Source organism: Thrips palmi, unplaced genomic scaffold (genome assembly GCF_012932325.1).
Source record: "Thrips palmi isolate BJ-2018 unplaced genomic scaffold, TpBJ-2018v1 HiC_scaffold_10, whole genome shotgun sequence".
NCBI classification, from domain to species: domain Eukaryota; kingdom Metazoa; phylum Arthropoda; class Insecta; order Thysanoptera; family Thripidae; genus Thrips; species Thrips palmi.
The window spans coordinates 20,819,044-20,838,128 of NW_023144621.1; the positions used below are offsets into that span (position 1 = coordinate 20,819,044).

General features: G+C 63.8%; 1 protein-coding gene across 1 annotated transcript in view; it reads right to left on the minus strand.

Moving 5' to 3' along the window:
* The window catches only part of LOC117645903 (alkaline phosphatase-like), a 40,742-nt gene that overhangs the window by 12,479 nt on the left and 9,178 nt on the right, over window positions 1–19,085 (minus strand). Inside the window, exons 4-5 of the mRNA XM_034386456.1 lie at window positions 4,351–4,547; window positions 4,256–4,278 (exon numbers count right to left, since the gene is read on the minus strand). Coding sequence (XP_034242347.1) covers window positions 4,256–4,278; window positions 4,351–4,547 — 220 coding nt within the window. The remainder of the gene's footprint in view (window positions 1–4,255; window positions 4,279–4,350; window positions 4,548–19,085) is intronic.

The following is a 19,085-nucleotide window of genomic DNA, read 5'->3' on the forward strand; positions in this document are numbered from 1 at the left end:
CCGGGCCGGGCCGCGCCACCAGGAGGGTGTTGCATTTTGTGATTTATCGCGAAAGAGACACCGCTTTGCGGATGGCGGCAGACAGCGGCGTGTAATACGTTTGCCCCCAACCCCCGCCCCCTTTCTCTCAGTGGGGTCAGCGGGGCGGCGGCGGCAGCGCGGCGGCAGAGGGCGCGCTGCTTCAAACCGGACGCCGAGAGCAATGCCAGGCAAACAGGTTTTCATGCCACAAAAACGTGTCAACAGCAAAGTGGCGGTGGCGGATTCGTCGGCGCGCCCTCGCCGGCACGTGTGTGTCGGTGTGAGCGTGTGAGTGAGCGTGTGTGAGTGAGTGTTTGAGGAGGGAGTGCTGCTCGTGGCGACGGTGGGCGAGGTCCAGGCCGCGAGGTGGCGTGTGCTAGGCATGGCCGCCGCATGCCCACATCAACAGGAAGAGCTTCACCACCGACATCTCCTCACAGAGCGGCCCAGGGTGCGCCGGCGGAAAGTTTTAATTAAAGTAGAGATGGGCTGATGTGTGTGTGTGTGAGAGAGTGTACGCGCGTTGCGTGTGGCCATGAGCGTCCAAGGGCGCGTTTGTGGGTGTGTGTGTGTGTAGGTGTGTGAGAGAGAGAGAGAGAGAGAGAGAGAGAGAGAGAGAGAGAGAGAGAGAGAGAGAGAGAGAGAGAGAGAGAGAGAGAGAGAGTCGTCCAGGTCATCCCCTCCCTTCCCGCGTGCGTCGCAGATTGGTTTCCAGCAGGATTGGATGGTCGTCGTCGTCGTCGTCGGAGAGGCGGCCAAGCGTGCGCCCCAGGCTCCAGAGCAGTGCGAGTGGGAGAGCATGAAAAGGACTAAAGCTACCTGTGGACCCGGCCCTCCCAGCATGCTCCAGGCAGCGCGGCGTGTTCGTAGCCGGAAGGTACCGGCAAAGGCATTCAAAGGCAGCACGACGTCGCGTCGTCGTCACGAACGAGCAGCGAGCACATCAAGCACGCCACGCCGCCACGCCACGCCGCCAAGCGCCGCATGAGCGCGCCGGGCAGGTAGGCAGCGGGAAGGCAGCCGCGCTCGGCGGGCCGGCGCTGTGCAGGCTGCAGGCGGGCTGCAGCTGGGGCGGGCACAGTGTGCTTTGATCTCCACGTGCGGCCTTGCTAGTGAGAAGGCCGTTCTGGCTGTCCGAAATCACACTCGGGGAGCGCGCTTTGGGCGCAGCGCGCAGCGTGTACACTGTACTCTAGTGCGCGGCCATTAGCGTGCGGCCCGCCCTCCCCGCTGTCGGCTGGCGCGGCCGGGCGCGGCCGGCTTGAGAAGGGGCGGCGTAAACCAGCCGAGACAGCGGGCTGACTCCGAAGGGGGGCTCCGTCGGCCTGTCTCTGTCGCACCCAGGCGGGACGCCCCCTCCCGCCCGGACTCAGGCTCGCGTGTGCTCGGCTGCAGCCCCTCCGTGCTGCCGCGCTGCCGCGCCTCCCTCGTGCGACGCCCTGCAGAGCCTGCCGCAGCCAAGGCCGACTCCCGGCCACCGCCACCACTGGCAGTGACCACTGCCCCGCGCTCCGCGCCCCGCGCCGCTTAAAAGCTTTCTGACAATTGGTCTGCCGCAGCCCGACGGCCAGGCTGGGCTTGCCGAGGGCCGGACTGGCCGGACGGTGCACCCTTCCGTGGCGCGCCTCCGTCCGCTTGACTCGCTCCTGCATTTACGCGCCGCAGGACCTCCTGGGGGCTTGGGCTGGCTGCTTGGGCTGGCTGCTTGGGCTGGGGGCTTGGGCTGGCTGCTTGGGCTGGCTGCTTGGGCTGGCTGCTTGGGCTGGCTGCTTGGGCTGGCTGCTTGGGCTGGCTGCTTGGGCTGGCTGCTTGGGCTGGCTGCTTGGACTGGCTGCTTGGGCTGGCTGCTTGGGCTGGCTGCTTGGGCTGGCTGCTTGGGCTGGCTGCTTGGGCTGGCTGCTTGGACTGGCTGCTTGGGCTGGCTGCTTGGGCTGGCTGCTTGGACTGGCTGCTTGGGCTGGCTGCTTGGGCTGGCTGCTTGGGCTGGCTGCTTGGGCTGGCTGCTTGGGCTGGCTGCTTGGGCTGGCTGCTTGGGCTGGCTGCTTGGGCTGGCTGCTTGGGCTGGCTGCTTGGGCTGGCTGCTTGGGCTGGCTGCTTGGGCTGGCTGCTTGGACTGGCTGCTTGGGCTGGCTGCTTGGGCTGGCTGCTTGGGCTGGCTGCTTGGACTGGCTGCTCCGACGGGCGCGTCACGTCCTGATAAAGACAGCCAATCCCATCCGTGGTGGATACACGGCGGTGCGCCGCGCGCGTCCCGGCGCCGCCGTCCCCGACTACAAGAGCGCCTTCTTCTCCGGGTCCGTGAGGGTCCCGGAGGGTCCTGGAGGGGGTTGGCCGCGATTTCGGCCCCCGCCCCCCTCAAGCAGTCCGCTATTGACGTCTCACACGCCCTTACACGCCCCCCCCCCCCCCCCCCCCCCCCCGCACTGCGCCTTGGGACGGCCGCCAGCCAAGTTGACGGCGTGCCTGGCCGCGCCGCCGCCATCGAACCTTTTAGGTCGTTAGCAGCTCGGCGAGATACGTAAATCTGGCCGGAAACTCTCATCGCCGGGAAGGCCGCCCGGCGGGGCGCGGCGGGGGGTCGCAAATCCCCCCTCCTCCCGGCCGGAGTCACGACGGCGACATCATTATGACGTCGACAATAAGAGGACGGCGCCTCCTGGGCCCGGCGGCCCCGGCGGCCCTGGCGGCCCCGGCAGCGCAGCGTGGCGCTGCAGCCTCCTCAGGCGATTGTATTGTGCGGCCGAGATGGCGCTAGCGTGGCGCTAGATGGGGCTGGATGGGCTTGTAGGCTGTCTTGCTGTCTAGTCGGGCCGAGTCGGGCCGCCCACTGGCGCTGTGGTGTCGGGTTATTGTGTGCGCATGTGAGTGTGAGAGTGAGTGTGTGTGACCGTGTGTGAGTGTGTGTGTGTGAGTGAGTGTGAGAGTGTGTGCGTATGTGTGTGTGAGTGAGTGTGTGAGTGCCCGCGTCGTGGCGAGTGGCGGTGTTTCCCTGTTTCCCCGTTGTGCGGCGTGCACACCGACACGGCATGCTGCGCGCGCGGCGTTCTTTTTGATGTCGCCAGAGAAAATACGGCAACAACTATAAAAACGACAGAAAAAAACCGCGCACTCCGACGAACGTCGTTGCAGTGTCGGTGAGGTAATTGTTTCCACGTCGTTCTGGGATCCGTTCGCAGCGACGACACGTGGAGGACTCAAGTGGTTACGGGAGGGGCGGGGCGGGCCACTGCCAAAATAAAAGCACTCGCCACGCCGTGGTGGGAGGACTGCGAGGCTGGCTGGGGGCGACGCAGAGATTGCCTGTATTTTCCAGGCGATGAGTGAAAAATCCGCTCCCCAATGTGTGAGAGAAAAAAATAGAAAATAAATAAAAAATAACGTGAATGTGCATGATGGGGTCTAAGTGGCCCAGGGATGAGGGAGACGGGCGGGACGGCATTGGCCGGGACGCAGCGCTGCTGCAGCACCTAAAGCAGAGGCGCGCACAAAAAACAAAAAAGACTGAAAAAAAAATCATCAAACACAAGCTGCAAAGACGAGTTTGACCGCGAGCTAAGCAACATCTCACAGTGCGCGCGCACGGCGTGCACCGCGAGCGCCATGTTGCCCCGCATGCCGCCATTTCTTTTTCGTTCCTGTTGTTTCATTCCCAGCGCCGTCAGCAAACACGCCGCGTTCCCTGAATTTTTTTTTTCGAAAACAACGCTGCACACGGAAAATGTGCGCTCTTGGATAATCCTTTAGGGCAGGGCGGAGCTGGCGCACGCTGGCGCACGCAGCGCGGCTTTGGACGGCCAATACATTGGCGTCGATGAGGAATTACGAAACGAAAAACGAAGTCAACAGACTGACACGCCCGGCGGAAATCACGCAACAAAACGCGCATGGGGACAAACGGGTTGTCGCCCTCCCCGCGATGTCACCCAGAAAACCACCTGGAAGGCATGCAGAAAAAAATACTTGTCCCTGTAATGGACAAAAAGTGCCCCCCCCACCCAAGGTACGCACCTGGATCCACCACTGCGATAAAAGAGGAGCACAGTACGCCAGAACACCGGTGGAGGCGGTCAAAATTCTAGACGCGTTTTGAGCTCCAGAGTCGCTAAATGGGACTCGAACCGAGCGTGTGACCCGGTGTGACCCCACCAATGGATTCCTCGTTCGGTGCGCAATCCATTGGCGGGGTGACACGTTCGGTTCTAGTTTCATTGAGCGAGGCGGGGCGGGCACTCACCGAGGATGTAGTCGGGGCGCTGGCTGCTGGTGGACACGGGCTGCGGCACGTTGGGCGGCAAGGCCTGCGGGTCGGCGATGTTGTCGGCGGCGGACGGCGCGGCGGTGGCGGCCGCGGCCTGCAGCTGCGCCTTGGTCCACACGTACTGCGCGTGCAGGCCGCGCTTCTTCTTGTCGCGCACCCAGTCGTCCACGATGTTGCGGCCGTCCAGGCGCCGGCCCTCCTCGTGCGGCGCCTCGGGGTCGCGCGCCACCTTGGGCAGGAAGTGGCGCCGGCCGCCGCCCAGCAGCACCTGCAACAGCGAGGGGGAGCTTTGAGGCGGAGCCGTTCACCGCGACGCCGCCACGCTGGAGGCTCCAGGCCTGTAAGCCATGCCGCCACGCTGGAGGCTCCAGGCCTGTAAGCCACGCCGCCACGCTGGAGGCTCCAGGCCTGTAAGCCACGCCGCCACGCTGGAGGCTCCAGGCCTGTAAGCCACGCCGCCACGCTGGAGGCTCCAGGCCTGTAAGCCACGCCGCCACGCTGGAGGCTCCAGGCCTGTAAGCCACGCCGCCACGCTGGAGGCTCCAGGCCTGTAAGCCACGCCGCCACGCTGGAGGCTCCAGGCCTGTAAGCCACGCCGCCACGCTGGAGGCTCCAGGCCTGTAAGCCACGCCGCCACGCTGGAGGCTCCAGGCCTGTAAGCCACGCCGCCACGCTGGAGGCTCCAGGCCTGTAAGCCACGCCGCCACGCTGGAGGCTCCAGGCCTGTAAGCCACGCCGCCACGCTGGAGGCTCCAGGCCTGTAAGCCACGCCGCCACGCTGGAGGCTCCAGGCCTGTAAGCCACGCCGCCACGCTGGAGGCTCCAGGCCTGTAAGCCACGCCGCCACGCTGGAGGCTCCAGGCCTGTAAGCCACGCCGCCACGCTGGAGGCTCCAGGCCTGTAAGCCACGCCGCCACGCTGGAGGCTCCAGGCCTGTAAGCCACGCCGCCGCCGCTGGAGGCTCCAGGCCTGTAAGCCACGCCGCCACGCTGGAGGCTCCAGGCCTGTAAGCCACGCCGCCACGCTGGAGGCTCCAGGCCTGTAAGCCACGCCGCCACGCTGGAGGCTCCAGGCCTGTAAGCCACGCCGCCACGCTGGAGGCTCCAGGCCTGTAAGCCACGCCGCCACGCTGGAGGCTCCAGGCCTGTAAGCCACGCCGCCACGCTGGAGGCTCCAGGCCTGTAAGCCACGCCGCCACGCTGGAGGCTCCAGGCCTGTAAGCCACGCCGCCACGCTGGAGGCTCCAGGCCTGTAAGCCACGCCGCCACGCTGGAGGCTCCAGGCCTGTAAGCCACGCCGCCACGCTGGAGGCTCCAGGCCTGTAAGCCACGCCGCCACGCTGGAGGCTCCAGGCCTGTAAGCCACGCCGCCACGCTGGAGGCTCCAGGCCTGTAAGCCACGCCGCCACGCTGGAGGCTCCAGGCCTGTAAGCCACGCCGCCACGCTGGAGGCTCCAGGCCTGTAAGCCACGCCGCCACGCTGGAGGCTCCAGGCCTGTAAGCCACGCCGCCACGCTGGAGGCTCCAGGCCTGTAAGCCACGCCGCCGCCGCTGGAGGCTCCAGGCCTGTAAGCCACGCCGCCACGCTGGAGGCTCCAGGCCTGTAAGCCACGCCGCCACGCTGGAGGCTCCAGGCCTGTAAGCCACGCCGCCACGCTGGAGGCTCCAGGCCTGTAAGCCACGCCGCCGCCGCTGGAAAGCCGGGCGGAGTGGCTGCGCTGCGGAATGGTCCGCTGTGCCTTGACTGGCGACCGACCAGGCACGCCGGTCCAGCACGCCGGTCCAGCTCGCCCAGGCCGCGGCGCAGGCCGGAGTGCGACATCTAATCACGTATGCAAATGCCCGGCGGCGCTGGGGCTGGCGGGCCTGCCCTGGCGGAGCGGGACGGAGCGGGACGGCGCGACGCGCTGCAGCCTCGCACTGACCGCCGCAACCAGCGGCAGCACTTGCGGTGCAGCGCCACGCAGCGCAGCGCGGCGCAGCGCGGCCAGATACAAGTCGAAAACATACGACGGCGGCGGCCTTGCCGCCGGAGCGGTCCTAGTGTACCAACCGCCACAATCCCGCGGGGAAATAAAAATCCCGGCGCGTTTCGCGCGCCGGTTTATGGCGAAGTTTAGTTTACACAGCGGCGGGAAATTCGTTTTTACTGGCGGCTGTCGTGTCGTGTCCGCGCTGCGCGGCGCTGCGTCGCCCCGATGTGGACGCAATCAAAGCGGCCTTTCAAGGGGCGCGGGAACACGAGGTGGCGGCGACGCACAGTGGGCCAGAAGACCGGTGGAGGCGGTCAAAATCCCGGACGCGTTTTGAGCTCCAGAGTCGCTAAATGGGACTCGAACCGAGCGTGCGACCCACCAATGGGTTGCTCTTTGAACGAGGAATCCATTGATGGTGTCACACGTTTGGTTCAGAGTCGGAGTCCTGTTTAACTACTCTAGAGCTCAAAACACATCTGGGATTTTGACCACCTCCACTGGTCTTCTGGCCCACTGTGCGACGGCCGGCCGCCCGGCCGGCCAAGTCGCCGAGAACCGAGGGGGTAACCACTCGCGTAATACCCTGTACACAAAAACCGTGTATTACGCGTAATACACGTGATCGTAATACCATTTTTGGGTCAAATGTGCCAAATTTTGGCATTTTAGGGCCGTAATACACGTGTAATACACCCGTAATACAGCGTAATACCGAGTAGTCTGTACACGATTTCGTGAAGTGTTTACCCCCTCGCCGAGAACTTCATGAAAGTGTGTCAGTCAGCCCGACCTCCGTCCGGCCATCGGCAGCGGCAAGTCGCGCCAAATGCACCGTGACGCGGATAATGGTAAACGGTTGTGTCGATTTGGCGGCGCCGCTACGCGTAGCGGGGAAGTCGGTGCCGCGCCACTACCCCCGTGCCTGCCGAAGCCCTCACCCTCATTTCCCCACGCTTTGCACGAGCACATCGATGCACGAGCCTTTCTTGCGCACGGCTCCACGCTGCTGCAGCCTGCCAGCACTGCCAGGGCTTCCGGCAGCCTCCCTGCGCGGCAGGCACATCACGCCACATCACGCCACAGCAAGGCACAGCAAGGCACAGCAAGGCACAGCAAGGCACAGCATGACGAGTGCTGCGGTGGCGGGGCGCGGTTGCCATGGCAACACTAATTATCAGTGGTTACCGTCTCGGCGCTCCACTCCGCCCCGCCAGCCCCGCCGCGGCGCTGCCAAGAGAGCCAAGAGGCACGACACGTGCTTCCTGTCATCAATAAGCAGTCAGTTCAAATGACGCTCAGCGCGGCGCGGCGCGGTGGGCCTCGCCCGTTCTTCGCACCCTCTGCGCGCCTCGCTCGTTCGATCCGCGCAGATGCTGCACTGCGCCGACTGCGCCCATCGCCGGCCGAGGCCCCCGGCCCGGACTCCGAGGTGAAGATGGAGTGCGGGGAAAACATGCTGCTGCCGTTGCGCGCAGCGCTGCGCGGTGGCAGTGTCGCGGCCGGGACGGGCCGGGAAAGCTGCTGTAAGCCCCGCGCGTGTGTGGACGCGTGTGTGTGCTGGGGGAGGGGGTGTTAATGTATTAACGCCCACTCCAGCGTCCCCGACTACTCCCGACTGCCCGCTAAGATCTCAGTCTGTCTGAGTCGCTGGGGTGTGAGGCGTGAGCCGCTCGGAGAGAGGATTGAGCGCCGGCCAGGGCGTGGCGTGGCGTGGCGTGGCGGAGCGAAGGGGTTCGAACAAGGACAGAGCCTTCTTTTCTTGCTCCGGCGCGACCCGACCCTTCCGCGCGCGTGCAGCATCTGCAGCCTTGCAGCAGAGAGGGTGCGGCTGTTCCTACACGGTTATGAGAACCGCTCCACTGCATTCGTACAGACGGCGTGCCCGGCCGTGCGCCGTGCCCGTGTGCGTGACGTATTGCGAGGCCCCAGCGCCCTACATATGCGCCGCCCGGCTCTGCGCTCCCCACCCGCACCATTCCCACTGCACTCGTACAAAGTGTAATTCCTTCTGTCTGATCCGCGCGTGGTGCTTCGTCGCTCTGTCTCTCTCGTGGCTCTACGGCGCGCCCCACGAGTGCGAGAGAGAGTTGGCGCTCTGCCACCCCAGCCCTGTGAGTGGCAGCGGGCTAATTTATTACAGCCCTGTCGATACCTGGCTGGCTGCTGTGCACCTGACACTGGCCAATCCGCTACACTGTGTATGCCTTGCCGGCCTTGCCATGGCCTTGCCATCTCCCCGGCCGGCGTGCCGCGGCAGCCAGCTCGTGTTTTTACCGCCCTTTTCCGATACGGTTATTATTGCCGCAGCCGACACGTCGAAGACAAATGAATGAACGCGGAGTAATGGGGAGTAAGATGAAGCGGAGGGAGCCAACAGTGGGCCAGAAAGCCGGTGGAGGCGGTCAAAATCCTGGACGGGTTTTGAGCTCCAGAGTCGCTAAACGGGACTCGAACCGAACGTGTGACCGCCCCTATGGATCCTCGTCAGGAGAGCAATCCATTGGTGTGGTCACACGTTCGGTTCAAGTCCCGAGAGTAGCCATCGCACTGTCATCAGCGCGCAGGACAGTCGTTTCCTGGTACTCAACGGGACGGCACTTCAACATTCGGCGCTTTCTAGAAAGTCATCTCCTCGGAAGTTGGACTTCGAATCCGACCTCGTTCTATTTATTTTCCTTGGCTGCGTGGTCGGTCCGGTCGGTCCGATATTGCTTAATAAAGTTTTTGACGTCGAGTTGTACAAAGTTTGTGTACGGAACTTGGGGCGGCCATTTCCTGGCCCGAGTCGTCCGAGTGGTCGTGCCGGCCGTACAAGTGCAAACATGGGGCCGGCTAGGGCTGCCTAGGGCTGCCCGGCCCTGATTCGCGGCTTACAGCCCCGCAGAACGGCGTCGTATGTGGCGTTGCTGCCGTTCCCATCCAGGCCCCTCCAGGCCGACTGCCCTGGGGCCGCTCCCTTTTTCCAGCGTTCTCCAGCCAGCAAACAGACAGTTAAAGGCGGCTCACAAACTACCTAACAAACGGCGCTGCGGCCTCGGCTGCACACTTTTGTTCCAGCTTTTTGTTTCGAGGCTGCAGTGCGGTGGGCCCGGCGGCCTGGACACTCCAGCCTGGAGGCCTGGAATGGCCACCCCTCCCCGCCGCCAGGGCTCTGCCCAGGGCTCCGGCCGACCTCCAACTGGAGCGATGTGCACTGCTTTCTGGACGGGCCGGCCGGCCGGACGCGCCCCGAGGCGCTATCAGTCCGGCTGGACACCATATCCGGGGAAATTACCGCGCTGGAGTCCAGCGAGTCCAGCGGACGACGGGCAGCGCGGCAGCGTGCAGCCCGGGGCGGACTTGGACTACTTCTGGCGGGGCAGCGCGGCAGGCGGCCCCTCGCAGGGACTTTGCATCAGGGGCACTGGACCGCGCCGAGGGAAGGGACGGCGGCATAATGGGAGCAGGGCGAGCAGGCCAAGAAGCAGGCTTGGCGGGGCGGGGCCGGCGGGGCCGGCGGGGCGGGTAACGGCGGCCGCGGGCTAAGGATTTCGCCGCGATCTCTCCCCTCAGACGCCTGCCCGCTGCTCGGCTGCCCGCTGCTCGGCTGCCGGCTGCTCGGCTGCCCGCTGCTCGGCTGCCGGCCGCTGCCTTCACTTTGGCCTGCTTCCTTTTCTCGCAGGACTTCCCTCTGGCTGCCAGAGGCACCCACTGGAAGTCGCTGGAAGCACGGTGAAGCCGGTCCGGGCGGCGCGCGGGGCGGCGCATCTTGGCGGCCGAGGCCGGGCGGTCGGCTTGGCCGCGCGACCCCGTCCTTGCCCCGTGCCGTCGCACCGCGCTGCCCTCGGCGCTGCCGCCGCTGTGTGCTGAATCATACGTCGGCCCACGCCCGACTAGGGATGCAAAATTACCGGTAATTTTCAAAATTACGTAAAAAACGGTAAATTACCGTAAATTACCGGTAATTTTGGTAAAAAACGGTAAAATTCGTTTCTTTTAAATGGTGTGCTATATTTCAGTGATTTTGTTGAAACTAAATAGTAAGCATGGTTTTTTTGGGTCAGAAATGATTAAATCTATTGGGAAGTTCAAAAGAAACGCTCCCAAGGGAAAAAAATCACAAACGTCCCTAACTTAAGGGATATTTCGCGGCCCCTTGGTATAGGGACGGTCCCCATAAAATGGCCAGTCCCTATGGGTAGGGACAGTTCCCTTGTCAAAGGGCCGCGAAAGGGCCTTTGGGTAAGGGACATGCCGCGGAGTGTTCAAGTGTTCAAAACATTTACCTCTTGAAGATCAATGTACAATATTAAAAACGCTTTGTTGAATGAACTTTTGACGCTGATCAAATGGTAGTGTCGCCGACACTACGTATCTACAGCCGTTTGCAAGATACCTTTAATAGGTATGTAGCAGGTTTGCTTACCTAAATGCGTCACCTAAGTGCGTCACCCTTTTCAGAAAATGTGCTTTAGCGTTTCTAAATAAGCGTTTTATCTTTAATATGGGGAATTGAAACTGTATTTTGCAAAATACCGATAAAATTCGAATTTTACCGTTAATTACCGATTTTTCGGCTCTTCGGTAAATTACGGTTATTTACCGTAATTTACCGTAAGTTTACCGGGTAATTTACCGCCTTCGCATCCCTACGCCCGACACGTAGTGCTGCTGGAGCAGCAGCCGCCCCCCGCCCCGCCCCGAGACACGCAGCGACACGCCACGGATCACAGCCGCCATGGGGCCGTACAGCACCCAGGGCACGTTCGATAATGGCGGGGGCGTTCCAAAACCACCCACGCACACAGACGCAGACAGACTGACAGACGGGCACACACACACACACACACGCGCGCACACACACACACACACACACACAAAGGCGCGGCGCGCAGCCATTTGGCGGCACGCGGGGCAAACGTTAAACTTTTCATCCGTGCGCGCCGCCGCTGCCGCCGCGGCCATGGCTGCTGCCGTTATTCATTGACGTCCAAAGCGGGAAAGCGTTGAATTAAAAGGGAAGGAGAGGAGGTGGATGAAAAAAAGAAGCGGAAAGGAGAGAAAAAACGGAAAAAGAAAAAAAAGGAAGGGAAGACCGACCGCGGCGGCACGGCGGCAGGGCGATTGTTTTTGCCGCGCTGAGTGGTGGCGGGTGCTTGCTGTTTGCGCCCTGCTTTGGCACGCCGCCATGCGAGGTGGTGGCGCCCCGGGGCCGCGTGGCTCGTGGGCACAGTGCGCAGCGGCAGTGCGCAGCGGCAGTGCGCAGCGGCCTCCACACCACTCTAGTTTTAAACAAACTCAAATTTCTAAAGCAGTCCGGTTTCTCCATTTTCCCCCTTCGGCCGGCGTCGGCGCGGGCCGCATCCGCGACACCGCTAGTCATGCCGCACCGTGCGCGCCCCTCGACGCACCCCCTTGTGCTGTGCCCTTGCAACTACAGCGCCGGCACTACTCAGGGAGAAACAGAAAACAGCGCGTAAAAAACAGGCGAAAAAACAAAAAAAGAAAACGTGGCAGGCTTTGAGCCTGAATCTGCGCCAGGCCGGCTTCCGCTTTGCGGACCGCGAACGCGCAAACGACCCACTGCACTGCACGCCAGCGGGCGGGGCGGGGCGGGGAGCCCCCGCCGCTGCCCCGCTACTTTTCTTCTCCAGAAATCCCCCCTCCACCTCACAAGGCTTTCATAATTAGCAGCCAGCAGGGCAAGGGAAGTAAAAGAGCATTCCGGGGTTACGACCAAAGCCAAGCCGGTCCGCAGCGCGGCGCAGCGTAGTGCCATGATGGGGTGAAAGGGTGTCCTGCACGTACCGGGGCTCACCTGGCGCTCCGGGCCGCGCTCCGGGCGCTCTTGGCCGCGAGGCGGGGGGCGGGGCGCGCACTGAGACCCACCCACCGCACTCTAGTGAGTCAGAGGAAATAGCACACCCTATGCACTTCTGCGAACGAATACATCTTGTGCTCTCGGAACTCCATGTCAGCGACGGAGTCGTCGAGTTTGACATAAGTGGATTACGTACTCCGATCCCGTGTGCGACGGCTGAATGGAAGATCTAGCTAATGTAAGAGCTCCGCGTTGTGTGTTGCTCCAGCGGGAAGGTCCAGAGGGTTCCTCCTGTGGGTTGCTCCAGCAGGTCGCTGCAGAGGGTCGCTCCAGCGGGTCGCTCCAGCGGGTCGCTCCAGCGGGTCGCTCCAGCAGGTCGCTCCAGCGGGTCGCTCCAGCGGGTCGCTCCAGCGAAGCCCGTTCCACTGGTAATTACCGCGCGACCCTCCGCAAACCACATTCACTCCGCGGGGCCGTCGCTTTTCACTACGATACTCAGAACAGCAGCCAGGGGGGGTGTCTTCCCTCTAGTTCTGGAGCCTTTCCCAAGGCCCTTGTGCCCGAGTCCCTCTTTAGGTCACCGCTGTTCGAGACCCGTCAGTGTTTCCGCGAAGACGTCGTCGGGTAGGTTCTGGCGGGGCTGGCGCGCCGTCCTTCAAGGAAGCCCTCTCCAGCCAAGGAGCCCGAGGTGAAAAAAAAAGTTCTTTTTCTTTCTCTCTTGTCCGCGCGCACATCAAAGAGCCCGCATTTTTAATAACGTGATCCCGTCAACCCGCGGGCCGATCAAAGTGGGGCTTGCTTTCCGCTTTTCCAGTCAGTCTCCTTGGCGACGGCCCGCGTGGGCGTGGCGACGCGGCGTGCGGTCGGCCGGCAGCCCGGCCACGTCATCGCGGTGGTGCCGGCCGAGGCGGCGGCGGCGTGGATCGCCTTGTTAGCGGTGTAAACCTCTCATTTCCTGGCAGCTGGAAATGGGGCCGCGCCAGCACTCTCGGCGGCCCGGAGTGGCGCCTCGACATCCTCCGGGGCTGCATGGGGAGGCGCGGCGTGGCAGGGCGGGGTAGGGCGCGGCGTGGCGGGGTGGGGTGGGGCGCGGCGGGGCGGGGTGGGGCGGGGCGTGGCGGGGCGTGGCGGGGCGGGGTGGGGCGCGGCGGGGCGCGGCGGGCCGGGGCCGCACCAAGGCCAGTCTCCGCGGCGGGACGCCCTTCCAGAGTGCGCGGGCTTGACGGCGAGCCTGCCCGCGCGTTGCGCCGCGTTGCGACGCGTTGCGCGCCTTCGCGGCGCTGGCCCGCACGCGCCTTGGGGGGCGTGGGAGAGGGGGGGGGGCACTAGGCGGAGATTGGGCCGGCAAAGAAGGCGCGTCGCGTCGGTCCCAAAGGAGGAAAGTGCCGCGCTGACGGGAAAGAGGCCATTCGAGAGTCGCCGGCCAGGAGGCAGGCCGGCCGGCACCGCGCGGCACCGCCTCAGGAAATTACAATAGGGACGTGAAAGGAAAGGCGGAGTCCCAAAGGTCTGCGGTTTGTCAAAGTTTACAAAAGAGCCACGGGTCGTTAAGTGGGCGGTCCAGGCGACGGGCGAGTCAGCTGGATTGTGTTCCTGAAGGGCCTGCGCGGTCGCGCGGTCAGCCGACCTGTCACTCGCTGAAACGGTGACGCCAGAGCGCCGAAACCAAAACAATCAAGAGCCGTTCTTTGCATTGGAGTCGAACCAGGCACCTCATGGTGCGAAAACTGTTGCGCTAACCATGCCGTCCCCTTTGCCCTTGACACGCTCGACACGACGACACACGTACGGCATTGCGAGTCCCCAGCCAAAAGTTAGCGCCCGGTTGGGGCTGGGAGAGATGGAGGGCAAGAGAGAGATAGCTGGAGACATTATTATAAAGAGACAGGCAGGTTGTAATGGGCTCCAGCGGGCTCTATAGTCTGGCGCGGCCTGTTTGATGAGATGGCTCGGTGCGGCCAGGGAGTGCCGAGGGTGTGCCCCACCCCCCCACCCCCCGCCCCGCCGCGGTACTCGGCTCGGCCACAGTGGGCCACTCCATACAAATGAATCCGGACTCGTGCTCGTTACGGACGGTGACGCCAGCGGCCCATGTTGCCATTGTTTCCGGAACCCTCATCTCCGTCAGGGGCCAGAGGCGGCCAGGGCGGCCAGAGGGGTGCGCAAATGTCCCTCACAGTCTCATCACACACTCACACACGCACGCCATTACACGCACACACCTGCACTTTTGCCGCAGTGTGTGGGAGGCGCACCGCAACAACCCTCGTTTGCATCGGGACATCGGCGCAGCAGCAACAACAACTACAACTACTACATTGGTGGGGTGGCGCGACATTGCCAGCAGACGACGCGGTTGCCGCCGCCCCACCTCCTTAGACGTGTAACATTGCCGTCCGAGAGATTGTGTCTGCATATGCATGAGGCTGCCGTGCTGGTGGGCGGGCACGGCGGGTGCGGCCGCGAGAGCCGCCGCGAAGCGCGATGCCGCCGCAAGTGGCACCGCAAGTGACAGCGCGCCGGTGGACATCGACGGCCTCTCCTTTCCGTTGAGGCTGGCCAAACACGGCGCACAGTGGGCCAGAAGACCGGTGGAGGGGGCCAAAATTCGCGTTTTGAGCTTCAGAGTCGCTGAACAGGACTTGAACCGAACGCGTAACCCCACCAATGGATTCCTCGTTCGATGAGCAATCCATTGGTGGGGTCACACGTTAGGTTCGAATCCCATTTAGTGACTCTGGAGCTGAAAACGCGTCCGGGGTTTTGACCAGCTCCCCCGGTCTGGCCCACGGTGCGGCGGTGCGGTGCGGTGCGGTCCGCGGGGAGGCGCGCCTGACAAAGCCAATCTTGTCGTCCGCGTCCGGCCCTGGTCCGGCCCTGGTCCGGCCGGTGCGCCGAGGGCGTTGCGGCGCCACTCCGCACGCGGCCATGGCGGCAGCGCGGCGGCAGCGCGGCGGCACTCGGATGAAATTTTAACGTCGTTCTTTCGCGGCCGGAAGTGCATATTCATGACGGCCGGCAGCGCCAGCAGCGCGTCCCCGCGGTGCGCCCGGACCTGCCCGCCTAACTTGATGAACCGCGCGCCCCGCCTCGCCCCGCCCCGCCACGCCCCGCCACGCCTCGCAAGGTCAACCTGGGCCATCATCTCCGCGTGGGGCTCGTGCGGGGCCGGGCCCCCCCTGTGGGGGTTGCCCCTGCCCACCCCGGCCGTCATAATGTACGAGCCCGAGTCCAAAAGGCTGATCGAGGGCCAAAGAATATATAACAAGCCGGTGTATGGGCCAAGGGCCGGCCGGCCCGAACTGAACTAGGCCATCCCTGCGACTGCCATGCCGCTCCCCGTCACTGCGTCGCGCTTTCGGTCGCGTCTTATTTATTTAATGGCCCTCAATAAACCGAATGCGAGGCTGCCCGTGCTGCCGGTGGCGCGGCACAGCAGCGGCCATTTCCATGCCAAATCCGCGGCCGGCGCGGCGTCCCCGAACTTGCCAAACACACAAAACTTGCCGCGTCATCGGCGGCCTCGTGGAGGTGGCGTCCACGTCGGGACCGATCCACGCGTGGCGTGGACCAGCCACCGAAACCAGATGACCATGCCGTTACTTCATTTTCCACCTGTGATTGAAGTTTTTGTAACCCCACGCACTACGCCCGTACCGTCGCCGTTTACGGTAGCAAACAGAGGAATTCGGGGGAATTGCGACTTTTATCCTAATTTTTATCCCCGGCTGGCCCAGCCTCCCGCACACCTCTCGGCAGCGCGGCATCAATTATCAATTTGGCCGCTCGTAATGTATCGACTCCGGAAACGGCCCGTGATTGCCCCGTTGTGTGCGCCCGGCGAAAATGCCCCGCCTCGCCTCGCCCGCTGCGGTCGCGGCGCGGCTGGCCGTGCCTCGCGGCCCCGCGGCCCATTCCCACATATTCATTGTTGTTGGCGTAGGCCGACGAGGCTGCGGCCCCTGCGGCTCCTGCGGCTCGCCGCGCACTAGAGAGCCCTGCTCGGCCAGGTCCATGTCACGGCCTGCGCCGCCCGGCCGACATGTATCACCGCTTTGCTATAAATCTGGATGGCGTTTTTGAGCGTCGCGACGCGTCGATGGGGGCTGCCTTTTGTGCCGCGCCCCTGGCGGCGCTTCGCTGCAGGCGCTGCACTGGAGGCGGGGCGGGGGGGGGGGGGGGGGGTGCCCGGGAGGGAGCGCGCAGCACGGCGCAGCACGGCGCAGCGCAGTCAACGGAGAGTTTGATGGTCGCGGCAAATCGTTTATATAGTTGCGCGAAACAATCAAACCGAGGCCAACTGGACAGAAGCGAGAATTAGGTCGCCAAGCAACCATCATTCATAGCAACCAAACTGCTCGATTCTTCACTGTTGGTTTTTTTTTTGACAAGAATGCCACGTGGAACGCAATATGTAGCGATTTTTTTCTAAAACTCCACTGCGCGTTTGTTTGGCGTGCTATTCCGGGAAATTTCCAATGTTCCTGGTCGCTTCCCCGTTCCTGGTTCCGCTGCGTGCAACGTACGGCACTCACGGCACGGCAAGCAGCGGCCCGATTCTGAGAGTCGTTTCCATCACTCTGTCTCTCCCGCACTCATGGGGCGTCACCCTATGGGTAGAGAGCCAACTCTCCAGATCGGCCTGCACGGCGGAACGGGGCGCAGCAATCGGCCGCAGTGCCTCGGCCCTCGGCCCTCGGCCCTCGGCCACGCCACCCCTCAGAACGGCAGGCATGCCGACCCGGCAGGCCCCGGGTCGGGTCGGGTTTTGCACACGGTTTTTGCGGCGCCCCGCCCCGCCGCGCTGAACAACTACCGCACGATGTCGCTAGGGCGGCGCGCGGTGCTGCAGCAGCACAACATACCCGCGGTCGAGCACCCCGAGAGCGCCGCGCCACCGCGCACCAGGTGCCGGCCGAGGGACACAACGCCCCGTCCTCCACCCCCCAGAAGGGGCGCGCCGGGGCCCTCAGCAGGTTTGTTTGCGGTTCGCGAGTAGTGGGATTGCGCTGGTGGTCACGGTGGCCGCCGTCATGGTGCGGCGGTGTGGCGGTACACCGGCGTACACGACGGCGCGGCGAGGGCGCGGCGAGGGCGGGGCAAACAGATTACCACCAGGCCAGCCCCGCCCGCGTCCCGCCGCGTCCTTCCGCCCAGACTTGGCCTTTCTTCGGCACTCCAGGGAACGCGCGGCGGCGGCGCGCCTGCATGCATATTGCCGTGCATCCCGGCGCGGCGGGAAAGAGGGGAGGGGAGGGGAGGGGGAAGCGAAAACGGGTTCCGATTCCGTTCCATTGTAGCCGTGACAAAGGCTTCGGTGACCGGATCGCGCAAGTGCCGAGCTTTGGCGGCCAATAATAGGTCGGCCAGTGCATGCATACTGGCGCACAGTGTGCTGCATTATAGCCCCCATCCTCCCCTTCTTTTTCTTGTCCGACTGGCCATGGTGTGCTGGACGTGTTGTAGCCAGGCAGCCAGCCAGGCAGCCAGCCAGGCACGCCGGAACAGAGGCGCTTCATTTATCCTTCGCTGGCTCGGTCGCCGCGGCCAAAGAGAGCACAACAGTGGCACAGCGTCCACAGCGCGGCCGTCCTAGCGGCGACGGGCACACATTGTTCTGTCCGCGTGCATCATCCACGCGGTGCCGGCCGGGCCTCTCGACAACAACCTCGCCCGGCGCGGCGGCTCGAAAAGCCCCAAATTACGCTTGCAGGGCACCCGAGTGCCGACACCGCGAGGCACGCCACTGCGAGGCGTCCAGTGCCCCGCGGTGGGGCCCCCGCCCCCTTTGTGCGCGCACACTGCAGTGCGATGCACGGCCAATCCCCTCCACCCTTTTCGGGCTGCTCTAATGGGCCGTGAAGGCGTAACGGGACGGTACACACACTCGTATTTAACTCGCGATAGTTTATGTCGACCGCCGTAATCTGGGTCGACCTTTCGACTTGTTTCGCCCCCCCCTCCCCCTCCCCGGGCCGCCGCCGTGTCGGACGGCTGTAGTCGTAATAGGAGAGGAGCACCATGAAGGGGAAGCCGGCGCGCTTGTCGGCCGTGTCGCGTCCCCACCCTCTTCCCCGCCGGCCCAGCCGGCCCCGCCTTGAATTATTAGCGGTCCATAAGAAGCGCGCCATTGGTTCCAACGGCCGGCCGGTCCGGTCCGGCCGATTGGCAAACGGGACGGCAGGGCGGCGCGGTGCCCGCAGTCGTGCCCGCAGTCGTGCCTCCCCGACGGCCTGCTTGTTGTTGGCCACGGAGAGCGCGCCGTCACTTCCAGCAGCGCCAGCAGCGCTTCCTGCAGGCAGACTAGACTATGTTGCGTGCATCACACCTAATTTAATCCAGCTCCTCATCACGCTGCTGCCCAGCCACCACCCACTCGGCGCGCCCCGCGGAGAGCCTCCTCCACAGTCCCAGGCGTTATGAATATAAAGAAGAAGAAAATAAATCCGTCCGTCTGTCAGTCAGCGCACCCGTCTTTTTATTAGCATCACAGCTTGCTCCGCAGGCCCCGCAGCTTGCCTGCCTGCCAGCCGCGCCTCCGCGCTGTCTCTCTTCTTCGGGTGGAGTGGGGGGACGTGTGGCAGTGTGGTGGCGAGGCGAGCGGCGGCGATGCTGATTACTTGCCAGGTATGCCGGCAGCACGATGTAGCGTTTCTACACCGTGACCGTCTCGCGCCACTGTGAGGGGGCGTCTCCGTTCACGTCCCGCCGGCCGTCTTTCGGTGTGAACGATTCGGGTCAAGGCCTGTGCGAAGTTACGCCCACCTGCAAGTGTTCCTGCGGTGCTCAGTTGGGCCAGAAGACCGGTGGAGGCGGCCAAAATTCTGAACGCGTTATGAGCTCCAGAGTTGCTAAATAGGACTCGAGCCGAACATGTGACCACACCAATGAATTTCTCGTTCGGAGAGCAATCCACTGGTAGGGTCACACGTACGGTTCGAGTCACCATTAAGCGACTCCGGAGCTCAAAATGCGCTTAGAGTTTTGGCCACCTCCACCGGTCTTCTGGCCCACAGTGTGCGTTGTTGCTC